Genomic DNA, 23057 nt, shown 5'->3' with positions numbered 1-23057 from the left:
TTAGACTGTTTTTTTCTCAAAAATCTCAAAAGTGAGTAAGTTGTGACTGAGCCACTTGGTAAGCTGATGTCGAAAAGACATCAATTCATGGTGTTCAAATTAGCGCATAAAAATTCAGGAGCAGAATTTTAAAAAGTTGGACATTCAAAATTCCTGGGCGACTCATCACTTAACATGTCCCAATAAACGTTGAAAAGAAACCTACGTTCATGACTGTGATACATACTTTATAATCTATGCCTCACCTCACCCATCCCACTCACGCTCAATTCAATCCACAAATAAGATTGTGAGAAATGGACTGCATTAGTGGAATGTCATATCACCAATTTGCTCAACACTGGGAAGAGTAGGAAGCCTCTGGCTAGTGTTGGACAACACTGACAGGAAATCATAGAAACACATGGAGACCGCACAGATCTATCAGTTTCTCTGTTAAAAGAAAATGTGTTTCCACCAAGAACGCATTAACTGCTGGAGAAAGTACAATAGTGATGAACATTAACATGAACATAAATGCACATTATACCAGGTATGCTCCTGTGTGAAAGAGGGTTTGTGTAGCAGGGTGTGGTAGCAGTGATGCAAATAAACAACAGATCTGAGATAACAGCTTATTGCTTTAGCATCCATGGCTACTAAGAAGGAAACGTGACTTGTGCTGTCTGTGGTGAATGATTAGAATGCAGATTTATTATTCAGCATGGTGGCTGATGTTAAAACGTGTCCAAACAATAGACCTTGTTCACAGTGAAAGCTATATTTTATTTTGGGGAAATTCTGCCTCTGATCACACAGGTTTGGCAATTCCTCATGTATGAACCTCATTATGACCAAGCTCATTAGGGGTAAAGGGTGTTGTACAAGTTACACAGAAGGCATTATAGACAAAAACTTGCCATAAAACTACAATTATTTTCCACTTTCACCAAGTTGTATGTTTGAACCAACATTAGCCCTGTTCATTGCTGCCAAATATTCTTCGGATTCATCACAATTTTAACCCTTTAAATGCCAGTTTATTTACAAAACATTACTCTAAACACAAATGCTCTTTTATGCTCAAATTTATTTATGATCATCACAGTATGGTATGCTAATGAAACACAATGTGAGAACCACTTCCTCGAAGCTCATATGGCTATCTGACAACATTCACCTACATGTGGGCAAAACAGTGTGAGTGGATGGATGGCGTGTGATGTGCAGTACACTTTTAATTTTAAACTCTCTAAACATACACCTAGACACAAACACACACTTCGATGTAGTCACGCCACACTCAGACATCTCCGATAAACCATTTTAGTTACATGTAGTTACAGAAAGCACAACAATTTTTAATAATAATGAATTTTAATAATGAAAATACATTCCTTCATATTTACATATGTAGTTTAAAAAATCATACAAGTAAATGTAGTGCAACATCTTTATTATTAATAAAGATTATTAATAAAGATGTTGCAGTATATTTACTTATATGAATAAGTTGTATCACAGCTCCTGGGTTCGAACTGGAGTCTGGAATCTTTCTGTGGAGTCTGCATGTTCTCCGTGTGCAGTGTGGGTTTTCACCGGGTGCTCCTGCTTCCTCACGCAGTCCCAAAGAAACACTGTTAACTTTGTGCCCCGCGATTACCTGGCGACCTGCCCAGGGCCTTTCACCTTATCCAGCTGTGATAAGACAGCTGCTCAGTTCAGACTGTATAAGCAGACTGGTGTGTACTTAGTGTCCTCAGCATGTTGTCATCAAGGGGGCCACCTCCAAGCTGCTGATGACACCTGGAGACAAGAGAGTGTGATTACAACCCTTGCAGATATTCAGCAGTCTAGTATGAAACACAAAACTGAATCTTCCATCCATCCATCCATCCATCCATCCATCCATCCGTCCATCCATCCATCCATCCATCTATCGTCTATACACTGCTTAATCCTCATTTGGGTCACAGAGGGGGCTAAAGTCAATCCCAGTTGACTTAGGGTGAAGACAGGGGACACCTCTGACAGGTCACCAGTCTATCACAGGGCTACACAGAGACAAACAAGCACACTCACATTCACACCTATGGAGAATTTAGAGTCAAAACCGAAAATTGGCTTCACAAAGGTTTACTCAAAGCTTTAACTCCTCACCAAACATAAAAATACCCACCTCTGTTTGTCTCTGCCGAGTCGGAGGTTCTTCAGGATTCTGGACTTATTTGCTTTCACCCATTTCTGATGGTCTTTGTCCAACTTCCTGCCCACAGGGCCTTTCCTCACCTCAGCCCAGTCCTCCTTAGTCTACACATAATATCAGAAAAATGTTGTCAAGGACCATTTGTCAGGGTAATCAGTCATAACCACCCTGTTGCTTGTTACCAGTAAATGACTAATTTCTCACCATATCTTTGAAGGCCTCTCCCTTGTAAAAGGTTTTGGAGGCTGGAAACTCTATTCCATCAGAAAATAGCTCGTCAAGGCTTGAAGCCACCAGATGCAGCTCCTCTCCATTGTAGGCGTAAATGTTTTTGTCCTCACATGTCATCAGAACAAGCTGGTCACATGGACATAAGGTTCCCTCCACCACACCTACAACCCGCATATTTACTGTCTGGGGGAGGTAGAACTTTCCCCACCCGTTCACCTCATCATCACTGTAAATTGTGTCCTCCAGGGGACCTACTATCAGTGTGGCACCAACTGGATTCTCTAAGACAAACCTCTCATGTTTGAATGTGGTCACCAAGTTTGACACCGATGTCAGGTATGCTGCACCTACAACATATTTTGGACATGAGGAATTTGATGAAAGATGGAAATGACATCAACAGCTCTTTTTTAAAATGTCAGGAAAAGATGTGTCAAGTCTACCTGTTTTTCTGTTGTATGATGGTAAATCAGACCCACCTAAAGGGTGACCTGTGGAACTGAAAGACAGAAAAGGCAATCTTAATAGACTTTACTAAAACAGATTTCACTTCCTGTTCCAGAGCGGGTCAGAGGCTCAAATGCTGGACAGAAAACACAGCTAACCAATACATTAAAGACAATAATAATTTATTTACAGTATTATATTTACACTGGTACACAAGGAAATGATTGAAGGTCAATGGGAAATAACAATCCCTAAGGGGTAGCAAATAGGTAGCCAATACTTGAAGGCAACAACTACTAGATAGAACTGGAGGTGGAGGGTGTAACTGTCCAAAAGACAGAAAAGGGATGCATTCAATGAGGACATGCGAATGCGTAGTCACGGGAAACTGTCATGTAGCCATCAGCTGTTTCATCTTGACCCAGTAGTGCAAGATGCTGTCCTTAGGGTGGGTGGGCGATTAAAGGTCTCCTTACGTCAGGACTTGAAACATCCAATAGGCTTGCCAAGACACAACGTGGTCACTCATCTGATCTTAGACTACTGCCATGACAAAATTCAACACCAAGGCAGAGGACAGACTCTCAGTGAGCTGAGAGCAAATAGCTACTGGCTAGTTAGTGGTAGTAAAGTTGTAGCGAACTACATCAAACAATGTATCACATGTAGGAGAGCTTGCAGACCAACAGAAACACCAACAATGGCAGACCTACCTGCTGATTGTGTGGATCCCTCACCACCATTCTCCTTCTGTGGGATGGATTGTTTTGGACCTTTTATTACCAAGCAAGGTCATAAAGAGAATAAGAGGTATGGTCTGATATTCACCTGTCTGTCCTCCAGGGCAATCTATATTGAAATGTTGGAAGACTTACTTACCTGTCAAAGCACTTAAAGAGAAGGTTTATATTCGACAACAACTTGTGTTTTGGCTGTGTTAGGAGAGGACACAATTCAAAGAACTGCAAGAATAAAGCTACTTGTGGCATTTGCAAGAAATCTCATCTAACACCACTTCTCGAGGACCATCCTTCTGCTACAGACACTTCACACTTCTAACAAGCAGAAGAAAACTCATCCTAATTTTCCTGCTACATGGTCAAAGGCAAGATGGTGGGAGCACATCCATTATAGCGCCTGTATGGATTTTTTTAGCCACCACCCCTGAAACAGAGATCTTAGTGTATGCACTGTTAGATACGCAGAGTAGCAACACCTTTGTAGATAAACGGATATGTGAAAGGATGTGAGCAGGTTTAGAGCCAGTTAAGTTGAAGGTTACCACTATGATGGGAAGACATTCTATTGTTCAGAGTGAAAGAGTTAGTGGGCTTAGAGTTAGAGGGTTTTCCTCACAAAGCTTGGTCAACTTGCCACCTGCTTATAATAATAATAATAATAATAAATTTCATTTATAAAGCGCTTTTCCAAAAACTCAAAGACGCTGTACAGAAAATACAATAAGATAAAACAAAACTGTTAATTAAAATCAGTAGGTAGTAAAACAAGTTCAAGATAAAATACAGAATCACTTAAGGAAAGCAGATCTAAAAAGGTGAGTCTTTAAAAGGGATTTAAATGTGGTGAGGTTGGTGCAGTCACGGAGGGCATGGGGGAGTGAGTTCCAGAGTGCGGGGGCGGCGATGGCGAAGGCTCTGTCCCCCCAGTGTCGCCGGCTGGTCCTGTGCGGGATGGAAAGGAGGCTTGTGTGGGAGGAACGGAGATTCCTGGGGGGGGTGTAGGGGAGGAGCAAATCGGTAAGGTAAGAGGGGGCAAGATTATGGATGGACTTGAAGGTGAGGAGAAGCAGTTTGTACTGGATGCGGTGTGAAATGGGGAGCCAATGGAGGTTCTGCAGGACGGGGGTGATATGGTCGTGAGAACAGGTTCGGGTGAGGAGTCGGGCAGCAGAGTTTTGAATGAGTTGAAGTTTATTGAGAACTTTGGAGGTGGAGCCGAAGAGAATGCTATTGCAGTAGTCAAGGCGGGAAGTGACGAAGGCATGAATGAGGGTTTCAGCGGCTGAGAAGGAGAGGAAGGGGCGGAGACGGGCGATGTTGCGGAGATGGAAATAGGCAGTTTTGGTGATCTGATTAATGTGGGGTTCAAAAGTGAGGTTGCTGTCAAATATCACACCGAGGTTGCGGATGTGAGCAGAAGGAGATAGGGTGGTGTTATCAATGGTAATGGGGGAGTGGGGAAAATGGTGTGAGTGATTTAGGTCCAATAAAGATGAGATCAGTCTTGTCGCAGTTTAGCAGGAGAAAATTTTTCCTCATCCAGGATTTAATGTCGGCCAGGCAGCTGGAGAGAGAGGGGAGGGTGGTGGTGGCGGTGGTGTTGGTGGAGATGTAGAGTTGGATATCGTCGGCATAGCAATGGAAGTGTAGGTTGTGGCGGCGGATGATGTTGCCGAGGGGGAGGAGGTACAGGATAAAGAGGAGGGGGCCAAGTACTGATCCTTGAGGGACACCATGGGACAGGGGGGCGGTGGCGGATGTGCAGTTGTTGACCTTGATGAATTGTTGTCGATTTGTGAGATATGATGTGAACCAGGTGAGGGCGGTGCCGGTGATGTTAATGGAGGATTGAAGGCGGGACAGGAGGATGGAGTGATTGATTGTGTCAAATGCTGCAGAGAGGTCGAGAAGAATGAGGATGGTGACTTGTCCGGAGTCTGAGGAGAGGAGGAGATCGTTGGTGACCTTGAGGAGAGCGGTTTCAGTGCTGTGATGAGAGCGGAATCCAGATTGAAAGGTTTCATACAGGTTGTTGGAGGTGAGATGAGTTTTCAACTGGGCAGCGACGACACGTTCTAATGTTTTGGATAAGAAGGGGAGGTTGGAGATGGGCCGGAAGTTGTGAGGGGAGGTTGGATCCAAACCAGGTTTTTTGAGGATTGGGGAGACAGAGGCGAGCTTGAGGGGTGAGGGGACACAGCCAGTACTGAGGGAAGTGTTGATGATGTTAGAGATGAGGGAGGAGATAACAGGGAGGCAGTTTTTGAGGAGGTCAGTGGGGATGGGGTCCAGGCAGGATGTGGAGTTTTTAGTTCCAGTGATGAATTTGGGCAGGTCCAGGGGGGAAACGGGCGAGAAGTGGGCCAGGGGGGGAAAGTTCAGAGGGTTTGGTGGAGGAGAGGGGGGATCAAGTGAGGTGGGGGAGGTGACAAGGCTGCTGTGGATGGAGATGATTTTGTTATGGAAAAAAGAGAGGAATAGGTTGCACTTGTCGGTGGTGAACGAGTTTGAGACGGTGTCCGGGGGGGCAAGGAGTTTATTGACAGTTGAGAAGAGGGACTTGGGGTTGTTGGAGCTGGTATTGATCAGGTCAGAGTAGAAAGTGGACCGTGCGGATTTCAGGGCGTCTTTGTATTGTTGGAGGAAGTCGGAGTAGGCTTGGCGGTGAACTGTCAGGTTTGTTTTCTTGACAAGACGTTCCAGCTGTCGTTTATGGGCTTTCATGAGGTGGAGTTCGGGGGTGTACCATGGAGCAGAGTGGGAGAAAGTGACTAATTTGGATTTGAGGGGAGCAAGCTGATCAAGACAGGAAGAGAGAGTATGATTGTAGTGGTTGATGAGGTCAGTGGGGTTATTGATTGATGGGGGAGGGGAGATGGACAATGCAGTGGTCAGTGAGGCGGAGAATACAGAGGGGGAGAGTGATCTGGTGTTTCTAAAAAAGATTGTCCGTTTTTCCTTGGGCAGGGGGGTGGGGAGGCTGATGTCCATAGTTATTGCTAGGTGGTCAGAGATGGAGAGATGACAGCTGGAGATATTTAGGACTGTAAGACCAGAGGAGCAAACCAGATCGAGGATGTGTCCATGGTTGTGGGTGGGGAAATTGACATGCTGGGTGAGGTTGAGTGATTGTAGGAGGTCTAGGAAGTCAGAGGCAGATTTACTGTGAAGGTTGTCGATGTGAAAGTTGAAGTCACCAAGGATGAGGACTGACGGAGATGTAGCTAATAGCTGGGTGGCAAAGTGGGAAAAGTCAGGGAGAAATGAGGGGTTTGGTTTAGGTGGGCGGTAAATGATAGCAGTGACCATTGGGGTGTGACCGGGTAATTTAAAAACAAGGTGTTCAAAGGAGGGGGAGGCAGGGATGGAAAGTGGGATGGTTGTGAAGAGCTGTTTGTGGATGACTGCGATGCCGCCTCCTCGACCTTCTGGGCGGGGTGAGTTGAGGTACGTGTATCCGGAGGGAGTGGCTTGGTTGAGTGGGTAGAAGTCCAGTGGTTTGTGCCATGTTTCGGTTAGACAGAGGAAGTCCAGTTTATTGTCCAGGATGAATAGTTGTAGAATGGGGCCTTTGCTGGTGACGGAGCGGGTGTTGAAGAGGGCAAAGTTCAGGTGAAGTGTGGATGTGTGATTAGGGGAGGGCTTCTGGGGACAAGGCTGTGAGGTCCGTGGAAGTGGGCGAAGGTTAGCAAAATGGCAGTTTCTGAGGGAGGGCTGCCGAGGTTGTCTGAAGCTGATGATGGTGGGGATTTGGCAGCTTGTTGAATTCTGGTAGAGCGGGGGTGACGGGCAGGGGGAGCCAGAGGGGGGAGGCAGTGGGTGTGCTGGAGGGGAAGATGGGGGGAGTTCCAGGTAGGGACAGAGGGGGGCGCTGTAGCTGGGAGGCGGTTCAGTGGAGCGTGAAGAAGAGATGGATGTAAACACTGGCACTAGTCAGTCTGAAGTGTGGACGGTGTATTGGATATTTGAGACTAAAAGTGATCTGCCGGACCTGTTTGGATGAATGCCATCACTGTTAAAATATTCTGGCCTGTTCCAGAAACAGTTAAAATTGTCAATAAAGTTAATTCTGCTGGCACGGCAGAACGAGCTAATCCAGGTGTTCAGGCTGAGCAGTCTGCTGAAGCGCTCAGAATTGTTGTTCACCATTGGTAGGGGCCCGCTAATAAAAATAGACTTTCCGCAGTCTTTCAGTAAGTCCGTCAGATTTTGAAAATCACGTTTTGTCTGCTCAGACTGGGGGCGCGCTGTGTCGTTGCAGCCGACGTGAAGGATAATGCGGTGTACAGAGGAGGGGAGTGAGCGGAGAACGGAAGGAATTTTAACAGCGATATCTGCAGCTGTAGCACCGGGGAATGACAGTGTGATAGCGTTAAAGAACCTGATGCCTCTCATGATACTGTCGCCAATGATGAGCGTAGTGGGGGCGAAGAGTGAGGCAAGTGGTGGACGGGAGGGTGTGAACTTACGGGAGAGGTGGCGTGGAGGGCTTCCAGCTGGGGTTGCGTCGGGGCTGGTGTGCAGAGGAGCCGCCGCGGGTGCCAGCTGTCCCTGTGGCTCGGTGTCGGTAAGGGGGGAGGTGATGGTGGAGCGATGGAAACGCAGCGATGAGGAGTCTACAAACTCGCGTTGTAGACAGCTGCTATGATGGTCCAAATCTTTGCCGACGGACCCGGCGGAGTGGCGGCGAACCGCGTCCCGCAGCAGACGTCGTCGGGAGGTTGCGGAGGATATCCGGGTTTGGGACCGCTGGGTTTGTTGCTCTCCGGAGGAGGACCGAGTGCTGCCGGTCGCCCGCGGAGGGGAGACCCTGCAGGTGGAGCCAGGCTGAGCCAGGGGGCCACCGCACGTTTGCGCGGAGGTGGTCTTTGCGCCGGCGTCCAGCGGCGACCGGGAGGTAGCCGCCCCCGATGAGGAGGCCGGCCGATCCGCAGCGTTGGACGTCGGGGGGTCCAGAGCCTTTGGCGGTCCGTCGGCTGTTCGGATGGGAGCCGTAGAGGCTCCGGCAGCTGGCAGGTTGGAGGAAGAGGAGGCGTCGCCGCCGATCAGCGTCGCCGCCGGGTTGGCGGGCCGGGGCTTGGCCGGTAGGGACAGAGCCGGAAAGCTGATGAGATTTGGTCGGGCCGGGGAGACGGTGTGGTCGTTGCAGCTGCTTCTGCCACGAATGACAACCTCGGACCAGGATGGATGTCGGTTTGGAGTTGAGCAGGACGAGGGCCGAGGGCTGACGGGGACCCACGGGAGGGTGTCGTGGAGGGAGGACTGGACTGAAGCGAGGTAGCGGGACTGCTTGCAGGCGACGTTCATGTAGGAGGTGAGTATATCTGATTTGATTTTTAGCTCCTCAGTTAGACGACGGATGTCTGCCTTCAGGCGGATGATGGTTGTGTTGGCTGCATCTAGTTCAGAGGTGTGGGGGGCGGACAAGGAAGTGGTGTCCGGTGGAGAGTCCCTGGCTGTGTCCGCCATGTCCCTGGCTTCCGAAAGAACTAAACAGTGAACTAGGTTTGTTACTGTGGTGCTATAGAGCCCTAATCTGCTGCTGTTAGCATCCAAACACTGTAACACACCGACGTGATTGAGCCACCGCAGCTAGCTAGCCGCTGCTGATAGCCACTGTCCGTTAGCAGTTAGCTGCGGTTAGCCTCTGACCGGCGGCTCCGTCCAAGTCTGAATGTTCTTTACAAGGTGGTTTATGCTCAAAGTCTTTTCATCAGAAGGTGTAGCTTTGTACAAAAATAAAAATCTGTCAAAAGTCTGTCACGGCAGGACAAGGAGTTTGTCTCGCTGCGACTAATAATAATGTGGGAGCGGGAGCCCGACAAAACACGTCCTTCAGTCAGCCGACGAATACCAGAGACTTCATCCCACTTGAACGTTCTCACATTCCTACCCCGGAAACTGCTAACAGGTGGAAACATCTCAATCGAATGGCACAGGAAGTACCAGAGCTGATGGGGAGTGAAGTTGGACTTCTGATCGGTTATGACTGCCCAAGAGGATTGGCTCCACGACAAGTCATAACAGGAGGTGACGATGAGCTGTATGGCATCAAGGCCGATCTTGGTTGGAGCATTGTTGGCAACTCAGCATGTGTCGCAAGGTCAACTGAAGTGACAGGTCTGTGCCATCAATTTCCTTCATTGACATCAGCTACTGTTATCAGAGCCCTTGAAGCTGATTTCAAGGACACCAACTTTGGAGACAAGAGCATCTCACAAGGTGACATACATTTCATACGGTTACATTTTTAAATGAAAGGATGCATCCGAATGCTGATGGGCACGTAGTAATGCCCCTCCCCTTTAAAGCACGTCCACAACAGAAAACAAGCGACTGGCTCTGGTGAGGTTGAAGAAACTCCAAAGAGAATTTGAGAGAAATCGTAAATTCAAGGATCACTACATTAAGTTCATGGAAGGAGTCTTTAAAGACGAAGATGCATAGAGGGCTGACAATCAACCCAAGCCAGGAAACGTGTGGTATATACCTCACCAAGGGGTTTATCACCCTTGAAAGCCAGAGAATATCAGGGTCGTATTTGATTGCTCTGCCAAATACGAGGGCACTGCTCTAAATGATCACTAGCTTGCTGGACCTGATCTCACAAATGGACTAACAGGAGTGCTCTGCAGGTTCCGCAATCACCCAATTGCAGTGATATGTGATGTAAAGAAAATGCTTCACAGGTTTCATGCAAACCCAGAGGATGGACACTATTTACGGTTCCTGTGGTGGGAAAATGGTGATACAACATCAGAGCCAATAGAGTATCGTATGCGGGTCCATTTTTGTTGGAGCAGCGTCTTCTCCTGGCTGCGCAAATTATGGAATGAAGTACCTTGCAAGCCAGAATGAAAAAGACTATCCTGCAGCAGCTAACTTTAACAGAAAGAATTTCTTTGTTGATGATGGCCTTATCAGTGTAGAGTCTGTAGACACAGCCATCAAATTGGTCAGAGAAGCACAACATCTGTGTGCAAAGGGGAGATTATACTTGCACAAGTTCATCTCAAACAACAGAGAAGTCTTGGAGTCTGTTCCTGACAGCGAACGTGCTAGAGAAGTTCATGACGTGGATCTCAGACATGATGAACTTCCAGTCCAGACTGTGTTGGGAGTAAAATGGAGCGTGAATAGTGACACTTTCTCCTTTAAAATCAACCTGAACGAGAAGCCTGCAACACGGCGGGGAATTCTCTCCACAGTCGCCTCGGTGTTTGATCCACTAGACTTTCTGGCTCCCTTCCTTTTACTAGGAAAGAAAATACTGCAAGAAAAGTTCCAAAAGGGCATAGGATGGGATGAACAACTACTCTCAGAATTAAAACCATGATGGCAGAGCTGGTTAAGCAATCTAGAAAGTCTGTGGAAAACTCCAGATCCCAATATGGTTCGCTCCTGAAAACCTTGGGAAGGTACAGACGATTGAACTACATCACTTTTCCGATGCCAGTAGTCACAGATATGGTCAGTGTTCCCTCTATCAGAGTGGTGGCAGAAGACAAAGTGCGTTGCTCCTTAGTCATGGGTAAGGTGAGGGTTGTGCCTACCAACACTGTCTCTATACCTAGGCTAGAGTTGACAGCTGCAGTGGTCTCCTCAGCAGTCAGCAGTGTGTTAAATGTGGAGTTGGAGCTCAAAATTGACCAAGAATACTTTGGGATAGATTCTCATGTGGTTTTGGGCTACATTCACGTTTAATGGATTGAGGGCATCACATTTCTTTATCTATGTTTATGTATTTCACCCTCTGATCAGTCTGTCTCAAAGTACTGGGCTCAGTATCTCAGTCCTCAAAAAATTTCCACACTTTAAGCCGTGCAACAAAATTCCATCCCCTTACATTGTACTGGGTGGGGCAACATGTTCAGTCTAGTGGAGACGTCTCAAAACTTTGTAACACAATGAAACTATTTACATGACTCACGCCAGCGAAGTGAGTGCTGTTATATGCGATGACTCATTTAAACTAGTCTGAGTAAAACAAAAAAACAGGTTCTTACAGCTTGCGCTTCAATGGACTCGTCTCCATTCTGGCTGCCACCTATAAAACAACATGACATTAGTATTGTTAAAAACTGTGGAGGAAAAACATTCAGACACTTTACTTAAGTACAGACTGCACCGATACTACAATGACTTTTTAAACACAATACACTGCATTAACAGCAACTAACCTGACAAATTATAATAGCATGATCCATCAAGAGTTTCCTGGTGGATTATGGGTAAAATGTAGGCTACAGAGTTGTAGTTCAGTTCGAACACCAGCAAACATTAATCACTCGTCATATCCATCTTTTTTCCATTATTGTTTGTTTCTATTTTGTGTAAACAATGACAAAAATAAAATGTTATAAAATCCATCTTTGAACCTCAGTGCATAAATATGATGCATTTCATAAAATCTATCAAGTCTACTAAAGTGGAACGGCGAATTGATCCCTTAAACTGGAATTTTAATGTTGCAATAAAAACATCTGGATGAAAAAAATTACAATTAGATTCACTGTTGATTTCATTGTCAGCATTTAACTGACATTACTTAATTGTGAACCTTTCTTACACTGAAATTAAAACACGATGACATGGATTAGTTCTTTTTTTGTTTGTTCAGACTTGCTTTAATCTTTAACTTGGTTGTTACACAAACACACTATCAATTCACACACAGGAGAAAAGAAAAAGTCAGTTTTAAGGTTGAGAGATTAAGTCAGATTAGCAACAGAACAACAAAAGAATTTAGGAATCAGATTACTTTTTTACTAAGTATAATAATGCAACATGTAAGACATTTTTAGATTAATTCTGATAATCACAGTACACTACAATATGCTTACACACATAATGACTTGCATACAAAACTTATCCTAATTATTGTTTGCCATTATTTATTATCAAACTTTTTTCATGGAAATATTTTCAAATAGCATCATTTCAATACTACCTAAGTTTCTAGAAGAAGAAATATGTTTAAATGTCAACTTTAAATCGAGAATTAATTTAGACGCAACACTGCAGTTGGATGTTTGTCTCACATGAGAGACTTCAGTGGCAGCTGGAAATTTGGCTTAAGGCCCCCAAATATGTTTAACTTCAACTTCAGCTTTATTGTCATTCAGCAATGTACGTAGTGAAAACAAAACAAAAAAAACACACAGCATACAGCACTGCTACTATGGAGAGGAGAGGCCGCTGCGTCCGGGAGCGCCGCCATGATGTCGTATAAACTTACAATATTATTTTTAATATTGTTAAGAAAATTTCAGCGAGGATGTGTAAACTTAAAGTTAACGACATCTAAATCCGTTCGAAACTTGATTTTAAGTGAATTTCTACGCTATCATCTGTGGACATAGAAACCTTCACGAAACCTTTTGTTTGCTGAGCTTTCGTTTCCTCGAAAACCAAAGTAACTCGTTTTCAACTGACGTCTTTAGTGTTACTAAATAGTTTTGATACAAACAGCCTCATTCATTTTTTTAAATACATAATTCGAAAGTTTGAATAAAATCCGTCAATACTTACGTTTATTAAGCAAACTGAAATAAAAGTGCGTAGCTTCCTCAGCAGGAGAACGATCGCCTGTGTTGCCTTCAAAGACAATTTCCGCGTTCTGGGTGATTTTCCACCAGAGACACTCCCAGTGACGGTGCTCAGCAGCGTGGAAAAACCCAGTAAAGTATGAATTTACAGCGTCGGGTCTTCAGACGTAATTCATGATGAGGTATATTTCAAACAGGCGCTGTACTGCCTTGCTAGTATTTTTTGTCTCCTGTTTTACTGTATGGTTTAACCACAATACCTACTATGAAAAGATTACAATGTTTGTATGAACTTTAGTTGGTTTGCCCATGAAACTGATGCAACGACTAGTTAAAGTATAAATGTAACGATATAATTTTTTTGAAAACATTCATTTCAGCATATACTATGAACATTTTCGACGTCTTTTAGGTGGTTTTAAGTCCTTCCTTGCAGATAGCCTAGCCATTAAAACTAAACAAGACTTAAGTAATTAAACATCTGCACATTTGCAAGCTTCTAGGTTCCACATAAGTTCTAATAATTTATATTAAAAAAATCTAACAATCCTTATAGTTAAGTCAACAATTTAAAATAAAGTACATATATTGCTGTTAATCCATCAGTAAAGGTTTTGAAATATGTATTTACCACTGTTTAAACAAGATAAATGTAGTTTTGTATGTGGCAAAGAAACACGAGTATCTACCTTACAACTTGTCAGAACAAGTTTCCAGTTTTCTGTTTTGTTCACCTATCATTACTGCTGTGAGTCATGCAAATGGTTTAATCATGTGACAAGTTTTCGAAACAGCGCACTCTGAACACATAGCACCACCCCAGTGCAGTGAAGGAGAGTGGAAATGTTTTGCAAATGTCGAAGCACAGAAGTTTTTGGAAAATTGTTTATTACTATTCAGGATTTGTGTCAGAGGGCTTTGAAAGTTGACCATAATAATATCCATAAAGTTAATTGTACCTGTAGTTGTCTATGCACATCATATGATTGGTAAAAATTAACTAAAAAATACCAAACTGAAGCATATCAGCGTACAATTTCTTTACTCTAATATGGACATTGTTTTCAAATGTCCTCGACTAATAAATTTTTGGCTTTTTGTTTATCTGTACCACAACAGGATTTTCAGTGGCCCCGTCTTGTCCTCTCTATGAAACTTTTCTGTGGGCGCCCTGCTGCAAACATGAGATTTAGTAGGATTGATTTATGCACCTGAAGGACAGCAGACCAACACTGGGGCCGTGTAACAGAGCTCAAACAATACCGATGGTGTTTACCACCACCACGTTGTATTGTTGCGGTTGATTCTTATTTAATTCCGACGTTTCACAGAGTCTGTGAAGGCAACAGTGTGACGCAGGAATTCCTGTTTTGGCTGCCCAGTGTATATTTGACGGATTTTTCTCATTTTATTAAGCGTACTGTGTCAGTAGTCTCCAAATATTAGATAATATACACACAAAGAGGTTTTATTAAGAAGTTTAGTCAATAACATAAAACAAATACGTATTGCGCATGCGCACCGCATAAGCGGAAGCCGTATGTGCGCCTGGCGGAAGCTCTAACGTCCTTTCTGCTCCCGGATCGCCATCATGGTGAGTTCTTCTTTAGGTTGAGCGATTTCAAGTCGAATTTTTATGTTCATATGTCATCGTTATGGGGTAAGAGTAGTCATATGTGTCTGTAAAGCACTCATAAGCATAACAGTGACACGTTTGACAAAGTCGCGTCTCGTACTTTGATGGTTTAACGTTAAATGTGTAAGATGTCGGCTGTAGCCGCACTACAACGTGGTCTGTCGGCCTGAGAGGGCCCAGAGCTGCTCGCTGTAGCAAACCCACATCATCTGGTTTTCCCAGCCCAACATTTCTTTAAACCATATACTCAACATGCCGTGCCATCTAAGTACCTTTAATACTCATTGTCCAATGTAGTTCCGTTGTGTGTACGGTACAGGAACACAAGCTAGCTGTTGCTAAGTAAGCAGCGCAATGCAGGTAGCCAGTGTTACGCTAAAAAGTGATCGTCTACCAAGAACTGCGTAATTATCCTCATGTTTTTGCATTACTTTACCTACTTAGTGCTTTAGATTAAAACCAGCCTAGTTGCTTTGACCGGTCGAATTGGTGTTTAAAGGTCAATTTAAGTCACAAAATGCAGCGTTCGTCTTGCCAACAGAACTACTAGTAACGCAGAAAAATTACTTGATTTCATTGAGGAATATATTTTAAACATTATAGTACATAGGATAGTTGCAAAAAAATTAATGTAAAACATTCATTTGTAAATCACCTTGAATACAGGTTAAAATGTTTATGAAACATACCAAATACATTCAGTCTAAACGCTTTGTAAAAATACCACAGTAGTGCCTATAATTGTCATAAACGTCATACATGATTACGGTGTAAACTGCCAACATTTCTGTAGTCACCATTTATTGTGTTTCAAGAAATGTTAAAGTTTCACAGAGACACTTCTGCTGTTACCACTCACACAATGTTCTGCGTGTTTCCAATCTGACTGTTGATGCAGATAACAGCAGCTGTACTTGTATGTATACTGGGTGATACAGCTCATCACACAACGGCTAACCTACAAATTGCGTAGATCTTCAGCCTCCAAACCTTTTGGTTGTCTTGTGTGGAGAAGACCTCACACATTGAGTCTACATTTAGATTAAGCAAGTCAAAATACTAGTGTAACCAGCTATTCAAACACAACACATTTCAGATTGTATGTTTTCTAATGTGCATTTATTTTACATCTTCCAGGTGTTCAAGCGATTCGTTGAGATCGGCCGCGTTGCCTACGTCTCTTTTGGACCCCATGCCGGCAAGCTGGTGGCCATCGTAGATGTCATTGACCAAAACAGGGTGAGTGCTCTGGAATACAGCAGATTAATCAGTGTTGTCCTTGCAATTGACTTTGTGATGTGAATTGTTTCTTGTGCATTCCAGGCTCTTGTTGATGGTCCCTGCACAGGAGTGAAGAGGCAAGCCATGCCCTTCAAGTGCATGCAGCTCACAGACTATGTCATCAAAGTACCTCACAGGTGAGTGGCTGTACTCCCTGATATCAAAATGTCTTTTTTTTCTAATCCAGAAAAACACTCAGAAGAAACACACATACAAGTGTAAAGTCCCGACAGACTTAGTAAAGATGACACACTAACGTCACAGCATTTCACATGGTGGTGTGTCATTTATTCAAGGCTGTAGTCTCCAGTATGATTGGTTAGTCGATTATCCGCTCATTTGACAAAATCTTCATTGGTTGGACAATCTTGAAGTGAAAAATGCTTCACCAGTAGCTTTCTGGAAATAATAGTAATTTTGGTGGCAGGAGAACATACTATCTGTGAACGCCACATCCTTTTCAGAACTTTGAACTGTCAGAATATAATGGAGACCGTTGGGTCCAACTTGTTTAATGTTCACTCAGTTGTCTTCAGAGTAATTGACACCATTTCCAAAAAAAATCATTGGTGTAGCTGTATGCTGGGTGGCCAAACAGTTGAGTGTAACACTACAGATGTCACAGCTCAGCAACCAACATGACAGATCATCTAAAAACAGCTTGTCTGTGTTGTATTTGTCTAATGTTTGTGCTGGGATCACCAGTTGATTTAGTTCTATTTTCAGAAATCATGGACAGCTACACACTTGTCTGCTCTGAGTCTGTTATCATTTCAGTGTAACATAAGCATGTTAAATTGATTTATTAGGCTGCAAATACCACCTTTGTATGTTTTATTTATGGTTTATTTTTGAGTAATATTAAGACTGTTAAGTAGAGGGCGCTGAGTGCCTTATGGCTGATTTAGTTTATGCAAAGATAGCAACTCGACCAATCAAATGAAGGTACAATTTGAGCCAAACAAGATTGACTACAGCCCTACTGTCATTGTCGATTTGTGTCCATGTTGGACTTCAGATATGTCTTTAAGGGCATCTAATGTGACCATCCTGCAGTACTACTTGTATGAAGAACTGTCCAGCTGACCAGTGATCACAGCGCCTAATGTAGAGGCCAGCGTTAACATGAGTTTGGTGGCCTTGTGCTGCTGTTACAGGAATTTTTTTACCACTGAGTTTTTTTTTTACTTTTGATGAAACATTAACGGACATCCTTAGTATCAGTGCTTATTGTATGTGTTGGTTCACAGTGCTCGCCAGAAGTTTGTGAGGAGAGCCTGGGAGAAGGCCCAAGTCAACGAGAAGTGGTCAGAGAGCAGCTGGGCCAAGAAGATCGAGGCAAGACAAAAGGTAAGGCCTCCTGTGTTCAGTTTTTTCTCAACAAATTTGAAGTTTTATCCTTTTGCTAGTGAGTCTCTTGGATTACAGATCAAAGAATGTTGCATTAATTCAGAAAGAGCTAGAGTTGATCTTGGACATGTCTTTAATTTGACTTTAGAATTAAAAATGGGTATGAGCTACACATTGCAATGGATTTTAATTTCTGTATGTGGAAGTATTTCACATATCGCCAATGAGTCTTATGTAATTATTAGAGCCAAAAGTAGCTGTGGTGACAAAGTTGTAGTTATGGGCTCCCCTCTCATTTGAGCAAGTAAACGGTGGAGTTGAGTGTCTTCAGAAAACTAGTTTGCTGCTTGACTATGGAAACGAGACCTGGTGCAGTGATGCTGATAACTGAACGTTTTCATAGTACTTTCCATGTCAAGCCAGCATATAGTTTGGTACTTGATTCTGTGTCAAGACATAATGTGACATTTCCTAACATGACAGTAAATAGACTGCATTTTTTCCTCCATGAAACCTGAAACTGCAAAGTAATTTTCATTGGAAAATTACTATAAATGTGTGCAGCTAATTGCACCCTGTCAGTCTGGGGCTGAACCCTGAGCATCAGATTTGATGGCATCTTGTCTTTTATGATTTGACACTTTTTGGTTTGCACAGTAATGCAGTACACTGGCACAGCCAAACGGATTCCAGCCACCATTCATTACTTCTATTACAAAATGTATCCAGAACTTAAAATGGGTTTTAAAAAAGGCAGTTGGATAATTCCATATCACTGACCTTTTTCTTCACTATTTTTGCAGAGGGCCAAGATGTCAGACTTTGACCGCTACAAGGTGATGAAGGCCAAGAGGATGGTAAGTTGAAGAGAAAACACACCTCACCTTATTTAGGCAGGTTTAATTAATGCAAGATCAGTTGGCTGGCAAAGTACATGAATATTAATTCTGCCTGTTGTGCAACAAACAAGGAACTCCCAATGTAGCGAGGCCGTCTCTTACATACCCTGACTGGTCCTGGTTATACTGATATTAAGTTGTTGATGGATCAGTTTGATCTATTCACATTTACAATTTTGTGTTAAGTATTTCCATTTTGTCCTACTTTATAATTCTCCACTACAGTTCAGAGGCAAACATTGCACCTTTTACCCCACTACATTTATCTGACAGCTAAAGTTACTGGTGCCTTTGTGTATTTAGTTCAATAATAGAGAATCTAACCAACAGCTAAATTTTGACTTACATTACTTAGATGTTCATGCTAATACTTCTGTCCTCAGTCATATATTACTACTTGTATCAGCACATTTCTACACTGTGGTATCAGTAAACTGATGTCTGTGTGCTTCTTCCACCTGCGATCAGTTAAAATGTATTGTCTGCAGGTAAACTGTGGTGATCCTATAGCAGCCATTGAGTATTTTTTAAATTAATGTGCTTGTTTTTTGTTTGTGCAGAGGAACAAGATCATCAAGCATGAGGTGAAGAAGCTCCAGAAGGAGGCAGCAAAGAAGTGAACAGTTTCCACTCAATAAATGTCCTGTTCAATTGTTCTTCTGCGTCTGCTCTTCTTTTCCTTCTACATTTGGTTGAACTTGCTGTATCCATGATGAGGATTTTTCCTGATCTGGTGTCGTTGGTTATGATTAAACTTGACTGACTTGCAAACTGTTAGATTTATTATTTTTTAAAACATAACAGAACTTGTCTGTTAAATGTTACTGGAGTTATAGTCTGGAACTAAACTCACACGTGACACTAAGGATTTCTTTTGCATCACGGGTCGTTGTATTGTGTGACACACCTTTCTAAGCTAACATTAGTAGTAGGAGCTTAATGAGGTGTAATAAACAGCGTCCATGACTTGATCTTGAGTGCTAATTGGCTGCACTTACACCATTTTGGACTTAGTGTTGACAGTTGACTGGACTAACTGAATGTTGTATGTGTGTCATCTAGGAGTGAAGCTTTTAATCCGCTGTTGTTTCGTCACATCTTTGCTGAGCAACTTGTTTCACATGCAGTAAGTGATACTGTTGCTCAAGTTTAAGAATCTCAATGCCCAGAGATGTAGTATTCAAGTTTGATACAGTCTTATACTGAACTGGTCAAGAAGAGAAAAAGTGATTTAAAAAAGAGGGTTGTAAAGATATATTCTGGCCGTGAAAGGATCCAGTGTGTATTTATGTGTATATGCATACATACATGTATATGTACATAGGTTACCGTTCAAAAGTTTAGGATCACTTAGAAATGTCCTTATTTTTGATAGAAAAGCATTTTTTGAATGAAGATAACATTAAATGAATGATAAATCCAGTGTAGACATTGTTAATGTGGTAAATGACTATTCTAGCTGGAAACGGCTGATTTTTAATGGAATATCTCCATAGAGGTACAGAGGAACACTTCCAGCAACCATCACACCTGTATACTAATGCTAAATTGTGTTAGCTAATGGTGTCGAAAGGCTAATTGATGATTAGAAAACCTTTGTGCAATCATGTTAGCACATGAATAAAAGTGTGAGTTTTAATGGAAAACATGAAATTGTCTGGGTGACCCCAAACTTTTTTGAACGGTAGTGCATATATATTTACATGATTTATAGATTTAAAGCTGCAGAATTTACAGGTATTCTCATATTAAGCATTTATCTAACAGTCATCTAACCAAATTTTCTTTTGTGGACCTTAAAGGTGTCACATGAGCTTAAATATTAACATATTTTCCTACTTGACCCCTGGCCTATGAGTTCATCTGACCATCTGAAGCAAATGTGAGTAGTTTGAAATGACATGATGGAAAATTCCAATATAAAGCACAAGCTTGGATGAAATCTGTGTTTTATGGCTAGAACATTTACATCCACTAGATGGCAATATCACCTCATAGTGGAGCCTGAACCCTTTGTCTGTATTTCTACTTAAACTATGCTAAATGAAAGGGGGAGAATTGGCTTTTCAGATACATGCAAACGTGAGCCTCCTGAATATAAAGCTTCTCTACAGAGCAAATATCACAGGAAGCTGTTTGTCGTCAGGTTGAGCTGATGGGAAGGAAATTAATATTTAAGCTGGTGTCACTTAAACAGATCACCACAAAGTGCTGCTTGCCACCAATTCATTTGACACAGGTGATCATCAAAGGAGCCTTTTTAAAGAGCGCATGCATCCTCCAGCCCAGTCCTGGCTGGAAGTCAGCCTCCATGGTGGGAGATCCTGTCAGCAGCCAAACAGGTTCCACTTCACATCGCAGAGCAGAGCAGAGCAGAGCAGAGCAGAGCAGGGCTTGTAAATATTACATAACGACACACTTGAACATTGCCCAGCTGGTTCAGTGCAGAGAACAGGGATGTACAGTTAATGCCAACACACCTCCTCTCTCACCACCTCCATCCACCAGAGGTTGGATTCCTCTTTGGGTATGGAAAACAAAAAGTGCCATAATTACCCTTAATTTGCATGAGGTTCTAAATGTTGCTTTATACACAGCTCCAATTACAGCGCCACTTTTTACAGTGCTCTTATTACAATTCTGCTCCGGTAAGATGCATTAAGGTGTAATTTAACTGTTTATTATGTTGATTTTTATGGCATTTTCTGTATAGTAAATTATGTTTCTGGAGGAGTCGGGGAACTGTTGTGATGGTGAACACAGGTTTCAAACTTTCACCTCAGACCACAAGACTATCATATGTGCTGTGTAAATATTTTAGAGGACAGACCAGCGCAGTGACATCCACAACAAATAAGTAGATAAAAGATTAACAGAGATGCTTTTAAAAGTCGTGATCAATGTCTTTGTAAACTCTACAATTCATAATCAACCTACAACAAATAAAGCCATCTATTACGTAGGTGCCCATGCAATCCGGCTGTATTCACACAGCAGTGATAAATACTGGTCTTTAAAAAAAAAAAAAAGAATAGGCAAGTCTAATAATTAATCCTCTAAATCCAGTACAGCTGTACAACTCACAAAGACATCACAACTCTGCAGCTTAACAAGGGTGGGAACCTTTCATCGATGCATTGCTTTAGTCTGACTTTGCTCTTCACTGACTGGCTACAGAAACTTTAAAAAATGGTGTAGAAACAACGTAACTAACAGGGTTACCATGGTGTAAAAAGCGACATCTAAATACATATCATTAGCATCACATTGCACAGCTAGCGACTGTTAAACAGGGTTGTAATTAGCGCACTGTGAAAAGAAGCACCTCTTTGGCTTTTTAAAATTATTATTATTTGATTCAAGTACAATCAAAGGTGAATTGTGGCACTTTTTGCTTTCCATTAATGTCAAAAATGTGACTGAGGATGGGTGAGGAGAGAAGGAGGCCCCAAAGACTGCTCTCCTGGTTGTCCATAAAGGAAGCACAAACACTGACAATGAGCCATTGTTCTTCTGTAGCCAGAGCCAGAAAACAAACAGCAGTTTAAATGTTTCAGCTCCTCTCTGCTTCTGCCTCAAACATCAGCCCCAGATGTGGACGGAGCTCCGGCAAAGACAATAAGATCAGATACATGCAGTGTTATCATCACAGGCCTGATAAACACGCTTTTCACTCAGCGTAGCTCTGACGTCAGAGATGAATGGGGCCGATGCGCAGTGATGATGACGTTGTCATTAGCTGCAGCAACACTGAATACTGTGATAAACAATCCTTCAAAATAAGAGCACAGTGTCCCTTCTTGAAGACGTTTCGGCACCATACAATGCCAATTTCATATTGATGTTTTTTGATGTAATCATTTACATAGTTTTGTCTCTTTGGTCTTCTTGTCTGAAAAAAAACAACAACAGCAACAAAAAATATACTTTCAAGTTCCAGTCTTGTTTTTCTAAGTTAATTGTTCATGCATCACTTGGAATTGCCAAAAAGAAGAAAGAAAAACATCCAGAAGCAATCGTATTTCCCTGTGTGTGAATTGTTGGAGGATTTTTTTTTTTTAAAAATGTGTAGTAATTTCAGTATATTTAATGAAGCCATGCAAAATTTTACCTTGATACTAGCAATATTTTAGTTAGTTAAAGGCCCATGAAATACAGGGGTGGGTTGAAGTTGCAGTTTGGAGCACTCATAACTTCATAAATACAGGAGAGAGGCAAATGGAATGCTTGCTGCTGGAAAAACACATTTGAGCTCAGTTAAAACAACCAAATCCTTTTTACATCCACAATCCAAAGCCAAAAGATACTGCACCAGTTTAATATGTATGATGCAGACTCATACAAACAAGAATTGCTACCCTGTCTGTTTTTTCTGTTTTCTGATCATTTACCAGAAAAAAACTTTAGACAGTGCATTGGGATAAACTTTTAAGGGTCATTTCACTATGTGGGATATGTGGTTGGTCAGAAGACATCATAGCAAATGGAAGGAGTCATTTTACCCACAATTTGACAAAAGGCTCATCTTCCAGCCACGATTCCTTCAGTCAAAGCAAGTTTCTTATATAATCATATGAAGAGTTTGGAAGCAGAGTGGTCTAACTCACTTTCTTAAATGGGTTCAAAGTTTTGTGTTTTCAAGAATGGTCTAACATTGTCAGCGTCATGGTAATGCTCTATTTGGGTTGTGGGTTTGACCACTAAAATGTAGACCTTAAAATACTACAGAAATGATAGAAA

At 42.6% G+C, this 23057-nt stretch overlaps 2 protein-coding genes across 2 annotated transcripts; one reads left to right on the top strand and one right to left on the bottom strand.

The window, feature by feature from the left end:
* Positions 1-1051: 1051 nt before the first annotated feature.
* Positions 1052-13283, bottom strand: LOC111562441 (uncharacterized). The gene is made up of 6 exons (XM_023260954.3): positions 13135-13283; positions 11610-11650; positions 2860-2915; positions 2390-2763; positions 2159-2289; positions 1052-1785 (listed from the first exon to the last, which is right to left on the bottom strand). Exons 2-6 carry the CDS (start codon positions 11636-11638, stop codon positions 1701-1703), a joined length of 675 nt encoding a protein of 224 aa, XP_023116722.1. The 5' UTR covers positions 11639-11650; positions 13135-13283; the 3' UTR covers positions 1052-1700.
* Positions 13284-14696: 1413 nt separating this feature from the next.
* Positions 14697-18973, top strand: rpl14 (ribosomal protein L14). The gene is made up of 6 exons (XM_023260956.3): positions 14697-14745; positions 15925-16026; positions 16111-16205; positions 17319-17418; positions 18222-18275; positions 18878-18973. The coding sequence occupies exons 1-6, from the start codon at positions 14743-14745 to the stop codon at positions 18935-18937; spliced, it is 414 nt and encodes a 137-aa protein (XP_023116724.1). The 5' UTR covers positions 14697-14742; the 3' UTR covers positions 18938-18973.
* Positions 18974-23057: the final 4084 nt, after the last annotated feature.

This window comes from Amphiprion ocellaris, chromosome 15 (assembly GCF_022539595.1).
Source record: "Amphiprion ocellaris isolate individual 3 ecotype Okinawa chromosome 15, ASM2253959v1, whole genome shotgun sequence".
NCBI classification, from domain to species: Eukaryota; Metazoa; Chordata; class Actinopteri; family Pomacentridae; genus Amphiprion; species Amphiprion ocellaris.
The sequence above is the reverse complement of the archived record's forward strand: the minus strand, read 5'-3'. Positions and strand labels throughout refer to the sequence as shown.